Source organism: Formica exsecta, unplaced genomic scaffold (genome assembly GCF_003651465.1).
Source record: "Formica exsecta isolate Colony F162 unplaced genomic scaffold, ASM365146v1 scaffold314, whole genome shotgun sequence".
Classification (NCBI taxonomy): Eukaryota; Metazoa; Arthropoda; class Insecta; order Hymenoptera; family Formicidae; genus Formica; species Formica exsecta.
Window position 1 is genome coordinate 1,003,367 of NW_021850397.1, and position 12,284 is coordinate 1,015,650.

Below are 12,284 nucleotides of genomic sequence, written 5' to 3' on the forward strand. Positions count from 1 at the left end.
CTCTAGTCGGGAAAATTCGCACGGCAACGACGAGGATAATTAATCGCCGCTGCAAATGCACGGTACGGCACGGTACGGTTTATTGTCCGACACGTGAATTAATTGTAATTAGGAAACGAGTATATACATATACATACATACAATAGCCATATCCGATGATATTCATAAATTCAACGGAAGCTCTAATGATAGACGGGAGCTCTAATGAAAGACGAGTCTTTTTTTATCGATCAAATTAAAATAGAATCATGATCGTTTCATTTAACTTCATATAAGCTTCAAATTAATTAATTCTAATTTAAGACTTTAATCACATTAAAATAGTTAATAATACAAATTTAAAAATGATACAAATGGCGAGGGAAGAAGTTTCGAAAATTTGATTCGGAAAATATTTTCTTATCGTTATAGATTTTTAAGACACCTGTTTTGGAAAAGAAATTATTGAAAAAGAAAAAAATTGATAATACGTATATTTCCTGATTATTAAGATATAAATCCTGACTTTAAAAACGAGAAGTAAAAGAGTGGATACAATAGTCTTATATCTAGCAATCGTCGTTCATCCTGATACGAAATTTTGAAATATCACTCGCAATATTCTCAGCGTCCTTCCTTTCTTCGACGTATTCTTTTCCTCTGTAAAATTTTTACGATACCATTTCCTGATTCGCAATGACATTTCGAAAAACATTTTTATAAACAATACTCCGTACACTCGCGCGGAACATCAAGTTCTGGCCGATATGGGACAATCAATTTGGCGTTGCGGCACTGCGGATATTTTTCGATTTCGCTTGTCGACAGGCCCCATCCCGTTATTCTCCCGCGGTTGGTCAGATTATTTAAGCGTCTGTAAAAATATACGATTGAAAGAACAACGACGGCTCGCACTGCGCGGATTTCACTACTGCCAGTGATTCCGATTCTACAATTGTAAGCCGTAATATCTTTTTCTAACATTTTTTTATAGATTGCTATTAAATCAAAAAATATATTTAAAAAAACATTATTCGATATATTAAATCAACGTTAAATCAAATGTTATAACCGAATATATATTCAATCAAATATTTGCCCATATTTTACACGTGCACTTGTACATTGCTATGCTATCTTGTGACGTATCCTCTATTTGGAATATAAAGTATTATACCATATTGTAATTAGAGTTGATAATTAAACATTATTGAACAACAAATGTTGTTAAATAATTTCAATTATTTATCAGCCCTGCTAAAGATATTGAGAGATAATAGATTCTTGATAAAACACGGATCTGCGAACGGTGTAATTAATCAAGCTTTCAATCAACGGTGGATCGAAATAACGCGTAATTATTTCAATCTCTCTTTTCCTCTGTCTCTATTAACGCTTTGCCCCTGAATTTGTTGATTGCGTCACAGATTGAAGTCTCTGTTTTCAATTTCGATAAATTAGCTATTTTCGTTTCTCTCTCTTCAACCTTTTAGTTCTGTTATCATAAGGGCGACTATATAAATTAGGACGATCGAGAAAAGTTTTAGTTGACGGGAAAGTAGAAGCATTTGTTTTGTCTATCCCTCATTTTATAAAATTTGCTAACTCGGCGACTCGATAGAGAGTATCGACAATAGCCGATATAGGTACTTCTCTTTCATTAAAAGCAAGTTTTTCTATCGCAAAGAGAAATTCCGGCATCCGATCGGTTCAGTGACGCGCGCCAGCAGCCGCCTGTTATTTGTGGCCGTTACAGAAACTCCGGACTTTATTTTCACTGTCGTGCAGTTTCAAAGTGGTACGAGCATCCAGCACCAGCAGCGGTCTGCTGCGGGATCATTGAAATACGAGCGAACCATGGTGGTACTTGAGTATCGACTGGATACTGAGAGCTGTGCGATCGCTTTTCTTTTTACCCTCGTATTCTGACGCCGAAAACACGCGGCACAAGAAAAAGAGAGAAAGAGAAGTGCTCTTGGGAAAGCTACCCGTTGCATCTCGAACGGCGACGTACAAGAAACATGGTTAAGCCGCATTCCGGAGTGGTATCTCAACAGTGATGTGCAAGAAAAGTCTCTCGGATTAATATAGAGAAGTGATCACTGCGCGTCGAAAAGACGAATGATGCATCTATTTGATACACTTGTAATCGGTTTTAAGTGCGCATAGTGTTAATTAAAAATTTAGGAATTTATTATAAAAGATTGTTAAAACCAAAGATTAAAATATTTACAGAAGAATTTTATACAAAACATCTCTAAAAATTATAATTTTTAATTTTTTTTAAACGTATGCTTTTTCGAGGAGAACTGCGGAAATATATTATCACGCTGTTTATTTTATTTCTAACTATCATGATAAATATCTAGAAATGATATAATCCAAGACGATGATGACTGCTTTGGAATGCGGAGCGATTCTTTGTCAGCGTACCCGGCCAGTAATATTTTCTCGCATGAGTAAAGTAGTAATTTTTCTTCCACATTACTCGTATTACCTCAAGCGTCGCGTAAACGAGTACCTTTTTCCCGTAGAATGTTTCCGCGCGAGGGTCTCGTAGACATTGCAGTCGAAGAACGAAGGGCAGGAAGAAAGAAAGGGCCGACGTGGGAGTTCACACATCAGCTCAACGACCTTATTTTATTTTCTTTTCTCTCCCCGGTTTCGCCGAATCATTTTAGTCGGGGCGAAAATCACCCGGCATAAAGTGCAGATGAAAAAAACGTACACGCATTTCAAGCTCGAATTTAATTAACACACGCGCGCATGATATCGATATGCGCATGCATACCGATCAAATACATATTTACGGCTATCAATTTTATGAAAGGAAAAATCGATATTTATAAAAAATGCATCAAAAATATTCCTGAAGGGATAAATTTATTCATTATTCCACAATTTAGCTTTGACAGAATTTTCATTTGTGTGATATTTAATATTATTAATTGTTTTAATATTTAAAAAAGGAATTGAGACCTATCTTTCAGCGTAAATTATCACATTCTCGCTTATAAAGCAAATCTGTCTTCAAGCGAAATGCTTCCATCAATGTAAATATCAACGGTTTTGCAAAACATTCTGTATACACGCGCGTTTCTATCAATATTCTACCAACGTATCCTTTCTAGCTCGCGTTTGAAAAACTTTTACGCGTTTCCACACGTTCATACTTCTCGCCATCTGTTACGTTATTAAGAGGATGCCGGAGCGACGGCCGAACTCCGACGGGTTAGCGTCGAGACGTTCGGCACTGAGGAGAAAACACGTACTTGTCTGATTTACGAGGGAATTGCAACTCTCGTCGCGGTCGTCGTCGTCCCCGTTCATGTACGATCGAGGAAATATGGAATCGTAAATGTCAACGCGCTTGCGATTAAATGTTCGATTCATCTTTTCGCACAAAAAAAATTCGTTTGTCACGTACAGCGAATACTTTGGCGAATTCGCGAATCTCGAATGTGATATACGCACAGAAACTCACATTGAACAAGAAAAGCAAAAATATCTAACATTTAAAAATACTGACGTATTATTTAAATATCAGTAAAAATATAAAAAAGACATGTAAAACACTAAAAAGATCAATTTCTAATATTCTCCAAAAAAAAATAAAATAAAATAAAAAATTCAAATAAAAATCATCAATTTTTCATGCTACTAGAGTAGACTGGGCCCTTAAAAGTTACGAACGATCCAAAAACCTGTTACGCGAAAAATATTCAAACTTCGGAGCACCATATGCGACAAAGGTTAATTCGTTACGCAAACAATCGCGAGCGATAAAAGTACACGCCGTAAATTCAGCCAGAATATGACTCTCGGTAGGCGACCGAGAGATTTATTATCCTCGATTTAAATTTCGATCTCCGCGGGGATAACGAGCGACGTCTGAAACCCTTGGACTGAACCAATTGATCGAACAAGATCGCGAAACTTCTTCCATCTACGCTCCCCTTACACATATACACACACATATCCGCAACATGAGAATATAATTTATTTATCAAAGTTATAAGGGGATAAAAAAATATCACACAATTTCCAGAGCAACGCAATGTCGATGCTCCCCTTTAAGATTCAACTTTATGCGAAGGATATCGCAAAAAAAAAGAGCAGAATGGAGACAAGAAGGAGATGCTGAAAATCGTAAATCCCGTAGAAATATAGCAATCCTTTAAAATGCATAGTGCGAGTTTGAAAGTTTCCTCGCGCGATATAAGAATCGGCGTCGTCGTTTGCGAGATTCCGCCGCAAACGAGCTGTCGTCTTCAGAACGGATGAAAGCCGGAACGGTTTTCGTCGAACGCAGGAACCGTCGACTCGGATGAATTTAACGCGACGTAATTGCGGTGGGAATATATTCGACGATGGTGATTCATCCTGTATTTCCCGCGTGGAAACTTGCCAAGTAGGAAGAGGTAAACCGCATCGACGTCGAGCGGAATAACGTATCTTCTTGCCCTCCGCAAGAATTCATCCTCAACAATACACGCGGCATCGTTCCTCGCGTTCAAGAAGCTCGACGTGAAACATCAATCCGTTTCTCTCGTCAAGTGCATGCACGCATAAGGCGGAGAACACTCTTGTTCGTAATTACAGATTTCTTGACAAATCGCATGAGTCGTTCTCGTCTCGGCGACAACCAGATTAGACATTTGTTCACACCATATCTTTATATATACAATTCTATATATTGTAATTATATATCATTTTAACAGGAAGTCTACTCAAATCTTGTAAAAAAAATTTCCTGAAAATTCTCTGATCTTCCAGATATTTTTATTCAAAATTAAGAGAAAATGTTTTTTAAAGATTTTTTGGTGTAATTTTCTAAAATAAGAAATTATTCGGTTACAATTCTGTTTAAACGTGAATGAAAATAAAGTCCCATCGTTCTCTCCGCGCGCGAATTTTACCGTGTAAATTACGGCTAAACGAATTGCTTTCTTTTGTCGTTTATCGCAAGTGCGATAAACGTCCGCACCCGAGTGCAAACTCGCGGAAATGCAAAACGCAGCCGTGTTTTTCGGTCGCTTTTTCCCCCTCGTCGCGAGCACTCGACGTCGTTCGCGGATGTATACCGGACCCTTAATAGCGCCCGCGGGAGAGAGATGTATGGCGAAAGTTCTAATTGGGGCATATGGTCGCATATGTTAGTTGGTTTGTCGAGCTTGTAAAACCGCGACCTACGATCTTGTTCCACCCTTCAACCCCCGCAACCGTCGCTTTATTGCCGTTCCAGCCGTCCCACATATGGCTGTCGAATCTTTTTCCCGCATTTAGATTCTCAAGGATCTCAAAATATATCGCTGAATTAAATTTCTTACTTATTACGTAATATTTAAATTATTTAAAAAATGTCGCCACAATTATTTTATATAGGGAGAGAGAGGGAGAGAGCAAGTTAGAGTACGTTATTTACATAACATGTGTATAACATCTACAGAGTGTTGACATTACTTAGGGGAACAAAATCGTAAACAAACTGAGCTAAGTTATCGAGACGGAACAAAGTTGTGATTACGTCGCGCAAAACTTACACCGTTTTACGATCGCGAAATTACTATCCCTCGCACTAAAACCATGATCGAAAGAAGCCGCCACTTTTATGAAGTGCTACGAAATCTCTTCTCTTCCGTCTCTTATATAGAGTTCTCGCGGAGATTCGATACCGAGTGTCACCCGCCCACGTTGAAATCCGAAAGTTTTCCGCCTCGACCGCCTCTATCCTCATCTCTTTTCATGCCATCTTTTTATTACTAATTTCTATTCATGAAATATGTTCCTGCCGGCGTTACAGGTGCGATCGGTGCGAAAGACGGGCCTCTTTCTCGTCTCGTTCTTCTTACACTTTTTCCTCGCGAGATGTTTACGAAAGGGCGCAATAATGCCTTCACTTTCATCGTGCCATTATAACGCGGACTTATATATAAATCGCGTTCCCTTCCAGGCTCCCATTCCCACCTGACGACCCTTCGCGTTTTATTAACTTCTGGTAAGGCTGCGAGAAGTGTGCCGTGAATTTCGGGGAGAACGCTCTGGTAAAACGACGTAATTCACCAAATTAAACGCGCAGGATAATGGATATTATATACCGGTGAGCACCGTATTCCACGCTTCTTTCTCCGCCCTCCTCTTCACCCGCTACACTTCCGGCCGTTTGTTGGACGAAGTTAATTAACGAGGGAACGCGCTCCGGCGCGCGTTCTCGCCAACCAGAAATATCCCCAGCTGGCCGAATTCGGTGACACTACTTCGACCGAGAACAATCCGCAATTAGAACAATAATTATAAGCGTCGGTAAACCACGAGAAATTAGGACGTTTTAATCGAGAAACCCGATGGGAGACGTACCAATGAGAATATCGCATAAAGAACGACGCGAAAAGGCGTGTATTCGTCGTTTATTTCCGCGTTGAGGTAAACCGTTTGCCAGAGATCGCAATGAATTCCAAGAAAGACACGTTTTATGAGGTATATTCGTCGTATATACGCGGAATATTAAAGGGATGACGGTAATTTCGAAAAATCCTTTCTTGAATTTTAAAAGGCGATTAATATGTCGCGTGAGATAAAAGTTAAGCCTCGGGCGAGCGAGAAATATTAAACAGAATTCAAATGCAACGATAATCGATAATAAACACGCGAGCTCATTTGGAGAACAAGGGCTATTAAATAGGTGGAAAAAGGGGTTTACACAAGCGCGAACAACGATTTTCAATAATGTAACACCTGCGATTCTCGCGTCGAGGGTGTCGCGAGCGCGAAATACATGCATATATCGGTTGTATGTGTCGTGTCCGTCGTAATCCGTTTAGTGACCGGAAAATTACTCGAACGGAAACTAATTAAAGATAGTTATCGGCCGACTGGCGCAACGAGTGTAGAGATTTGTTAATCGAGAATTAATCTCACCGGACGATAAGAGGGAGGGGAGGCCGATTGAAAGTGCCATCGCTGTGTTAAACTCGAACAGGGTTAATCCGGATTAAATTCCGGGTCCCTCTGCTACCAATAAGACCAGAAAGGGCAAACACACTCCCCGGGAATATCTCGGGACAGGTGCATCTCAGCGTGTCCCGCGCCTGGATTACGAAGCTACCGCAAGATAATAGGACTTAAATATGTTACACGTGTACGAGATAAAACCCGTTTGTTGGCGATGCAATGCTTTCTCAATGAAGAAACTTTGCTCAATGATTGTTAAATGTTCGATAAAAGATATATGTTACACGTGTACGAGATAAAACCCGTTTGTTGGCGATACAATGCTTTCTCAATGAAGAAACTTTGCTCAATGATTGTTAAATGTTCGATAAAAGTCATCAGCCAATACTTTCATTTTTTTAAATTTTTCAAATACGTTGCAAAAAATATTCGAATCTATAAGCAAGTAATTTCCAAAACTTTGCATTTAATATTTCCTGAAATACTTAATGTCTTTTTTCCAAAAATTTTTGAAGTACGCGCATGTGATGTACATAATAATTTAGAGATACCTCAAAACTGTTTATTATTTAGTAACGTTTTTATAACGATACAAATATGAACAAAATTAGGTGCAACATTGTGAAGAATGTCAAAAATAGTTATGACAAAAATTATAAAGAATGTAGAAGAATTAGACTTTATATGCCAAAACTGTACTCAAATAACGTTATTTATCCATATAATAGTATATTCATATTTCATCTCAGAGATAAACTTTTTTTTTCAAGAATTATATTTTCAAAAAAATATATTAGAGAAAATATATTATATCAATTTGTGAAACATTAAATTATCAACTATTTAATTCAAAATTATTATTTTTACGTAGCATAGTAAAATGTCTCTAAATTATTCGACATCGCAATTAAAAATCTATAAATACATATAACATGTAATAAAAAAATTTTTAAATATGTCTATCCGCGTTTCCCCCTTCTTGTCAAATACGGTAATTCTAACCGGCTTGATATCGATACCTTCACATCACGCTATTTCATCCTCCTTTCGCGAAAAATTATAAGATCTTCCCTCCTTGGTAAACATCCGCGGCTAAGTAACATGTCCGGTTTGACGAGACAGGGGGTGCAAGTCGCAAACAATACTGCGATCATCGCGAAACGCTATACGTACGTCGATGGCGAAATTCGACTTAAAACCCGAGGACTCGAATCGAGGTACACAAGAGGTCCATTATCGTCCAAAGGGACAAAGGGATCGAAAAAAAAGACAAACAACGAGGAAGATCAAGCGTCGGAAAATGTCGCCAACACTTTCTCGACGCGGATGCGCGCGCGGGCCTTTACAGAGGCCCGGCTTCGTGTTTTTGCCCGTGTAATTAAACGCCAGAACACGGTACAATGGCGGACATGACAAAGGGCGAAGGCATCTCTCCGAAAGATGATTTGTCCGCTAAACGGGCACAATGGATGTTACGTGTCGGACATTTACTTATTGTAAACCGACGGGCGCTCTCATATCGTGAGTTATGAGGGACTTTTATCAGACTTATCGAGGAGTGGTTTGCACGCAATATTTTTTTCGTAAGATATTTTTGTGGAAAATTAAGAAAGAGTCCAATATTCTTTAAAAAAAATTTCTAAAAATCATCAATGTTTCATACTGCTGGAGTAAACTGGGCCTTTAATGATAAAATTGATCTTATTTAATTAAAGAACATATGCTTTTAAAATCGCCTTCTCTATATAATCCACATAGTTCAATCGGACGAGAGATTGACAATGCAATCGAGATTTCTTTGCGAGGTATAAATCGTGCGATTGCGAGGGTTCGTGCAAAGGAAAATATTCCCCTTCAGAAGGTCCGAAGAAGCAAGATATAAAGAGACGATAGGATACTTACCTTTAAGAGCCGCTGTGAGAGCATGTAACCTTCCCGTCATCGCCGCGAGCTGTGTCTTGTGCTTTATGGAGTCGGCGTCGGCTTTCTCGGTGAAACCGCGCTGCAGCATCCTTTGCGTTTCCTGCTCTTTGACCAAAAGTGCCTCTCGAAGATGATCGGCGTGTATCTCCGACTGCAATTTCAGCTGCCGCCGCATCTCATCGTCCAGTTTCTTCTGCTCCGCCAGCAGCTGAAACACGAGAATGAATATCGCTCGTAAACATGAACAACATGAGCATTTCGTTCTCTCGTTTTATGCTTCTTTTTATACCAAATAATAAAGGATAGAAATGTACGGCTTTATCTATAATAGAAATATATATCTTTCTAACAATTTTGATTATAAGAATTCACACAATTTTTTAATATATATCTTTTTAACAATTTTGATTATAAGAATTCACACAATTTTTTTTTCAATGTTTCTTCGCCTCTCCTGATAAATAAATATTGTAATGTTGGTTTATATATATATATTAAGTTTTGTATTTTTTATTAAATTTCAGTGCAACGTGCAAATTTATATAACACATCGCGTCTTTTTCCTTCGTTCCTTCCAGCGGGATAGAAGAAAATAAACGTAAGAGATAAGCCAAAGTCCCAGAAGACTAGATAAGAGATGCATACCCGTGCTTTAAAGTCTCAAATAGCTGTCAGTCGACAGCGCGGTGACATTATTGCAAAGTATAAAAACATCAAGTCATATCGGCGTCCCGAGAATCTCGCGGAATGACAAAAAAATATATTTTCTCGTCGCTCTTTGTCTGGAAATAGACAAGAGAGATGAAAGGAATGCCCTTATTTTTATAAATATACACTGTACCGGGTATTTTACGAAAGAAATATACAAAGTATTCTAAATTAGAAAGAAATTTTTAATCGAGAGAAAGAGAGAGAATCGATTTTAACGAAACTTTTCAATTACCGTCATTCTTCGCAATTTTTAAATATGTGTGTAAATTGATAATCAAGTTTCATAAAAAAAAAATCAAGAGGCTTTTATGCAAAACTTAATTACTGATACAAGAAGCTCTCGCATCCCGCAAACATCACCACCCTCGGGGCGATAATGCCATTCAAGATACACAGGCCCCGAGGCATTAGTCTAATGAGACTTTGATGAATTATCCGCACTTAAGACACCACCGGGGCCGCCCTCTCATCGGGTAGCGATCTAAGCCACGAAAATCTGGCCCTATCCTATTTCGCTTTCTCTGTTTCCCGTCTGACGATCTCGATCCATACTACTCGGGGCTCGGTCCTCTCATCACCTTGACCAACACACGTCATTCCGGACAACATTTACGAATCCGTGTTCCTTGGACATGCATCGGCCCGTCATCGCCGTCGGTGAACTTTATGTACCGTGTCAATAATTAACGCCCGGCTGACCCGACAACCCGTCCAACTTGTTTGACTCAAGGATGCACAAGAGAGATGGATCTTTATCGGTGCCACGGGATATGGATCTTCTCGATCGTAATTTATCGATTATACGCTGTCTATGAGAATGGCAAATGGATCGTTCAGATAGTTAATATCGATTATTGATCAAATAACCGAAGACGCGATAAGGGAAGACGCGGGAGGAAGTGTCAAAGGAGTTACCGTACAAAATGTAATGTGAAATCCAGAACGAATGAAAATGAATCTTAATCGCATTGTTAAAATAGCAACGCATTTTTCACGTTGCTACTGACAATCGATGCCGCGACAGTATCGATATAGAAAAAAGAAATTTTATATGCAATAAAATAATATAAAGACGAATAACACACGCAGAGAGTTATTTCATCCGAGCGAAACTAAGCTCCGCGTCGCGCTCCATATAATCCATTTTCCAACAAAAAAAAAAAATATTCAAAGCACTTCGCTAACGCCGGTCGCATGCCGCAATTGCGCCAAGCCGGATTAATTAAATGCAGTAGAAGAAAAACGCGTGCCGCGTTTATATTCGCGACAATTCACGCGAAAATCGTTTCGCTCGAAACAAAATCGCGACAGATGTTTTTACACTCTCTCTCTCTCTTTCTGTCGTCATGTCTATAATCGAACGTCCGATTATAGTATTACGATATTTACGCAAGTATTATATCTGTATTTATTAATCATTCTAAAATTTTTCTTTTTGCTTAGATTAAAAATCAAGGATGTTTTTTAATACATAAGCTAATTAATCAAACATTTTTATAGTTCCGTCAAAAGAAAAGCAATGATATTCGCACATTTTTCTTGCGACTTAAAAAGTAAAGCATCCTATGAGTTTTCTTTCTTTTTTTTTTTTTTTTTGATAATGCAATTTTTTATCCTGTGTCTTTCCGTACATAACATGTCTTTCTCTTGCTTGTTCTTCCGAATGCTGACGATAACGAATTCCGTTCGGTTCTCGCGTTTATCACTCGCGAAAACGAATTCGACGAACGAAATCGCGACGGTTTTTCTCGGGGTGTGCAACTAATTTAATGACGACAATTTGTACGGCGATCTACCTAGGGATCGCGACGGTAAAATCCCTTCCCGTAAGAAAGGAAAACGTATTTGAGGCTATTAACTCGCGCGGGTCGCGCCTCGCCGACTTCGCCACCGATCGAAAGTTTGCGATGGAAAAACTTGAAGCTTTTTCTAAATGTCGTGAACAAGAATTCGCAAAGTTCGCGTCTGCATTCAACGGTTAAGCCGTGCCCGGCTTGATAATCGACGAGAACGGATGGAAGAGTCAGCCACTCCTCTTTTTCTCCGACGAGGAAATCGTGATCGATTCTTTCGTACTTACAAACAGAATGACTGTAATAAAGAATCCGTGAAATTTATGAGCATTTGACATTTTTTTAATATAATTTCGATGGGACTTCGAAAGGATTTCATTCGTAGTTTTTCTTAAGATCCTCGAAAGTAGGAAAGAATCTTCCTTCCCATCGCTTTCGCTTTGCGTTGATGGCAAGTCATACATACAAGAGAAGATTCAGACGGAATTTAAGAGACTCGCGTATATATTTTCAAGTTATGAGATAGACTAGACTTTACGACAATAATTCCGTCAACTATTCAGGACACGTTTCAATAAAATATTCGTCTGGTTTTTGACATGTATTTTGTAATAAATTATTTTTCTTGTTAAACGCACGTTCTCAAATAAAATGTTAAGGCGCGAACAGTTTTAGAGTTGTAATACTTTGCCAATCGAAAATCGATAGTTCCCTATTGGAAATGAAGACCTTTTCACTAAACTTTTCAAATATAGTTAAACGAAGAAGAATAATCTTATTGTTCATATATTCAATCAAACTTTATTTCTCTCTCTCTTATTCAATTTCAATTCGTATAATTTAATTACCATATTTAATGTTGAATTGAAATCTTTTAACAAATGACACCCTATGCGCGATAATTTTTTTTAAGAAAAAATTCTCAAA

At 38.4% G+C, this 12,284-nt stretch overlaps 1 protein-coding gene across 2 annotated transcripts in view; it reads right to left on the reverse strand.

Annotated features, from left to right (window-relative positions):
• LOC115237923 (MICOS complex subunit Mic60) overlaps positions 1–12,284 on the reverse strand; it is a 38,169-nt gene that overhangs the window by 19,187 nt on the left and 6,698 nt on the right. For both annotated transcript variants that reach the window (XM_029811311.1, XM_029811312.1), the window contains exon 10: positions 8,833–9,061. In XM_029811311.1, coding sequence (XP_029667171.1) covers positions 8,833–9,061 — 229 coding nt within the window. The remainder of the gene's footprint in view (positions 1–8,832; positions 9,062–12,284) is intronic.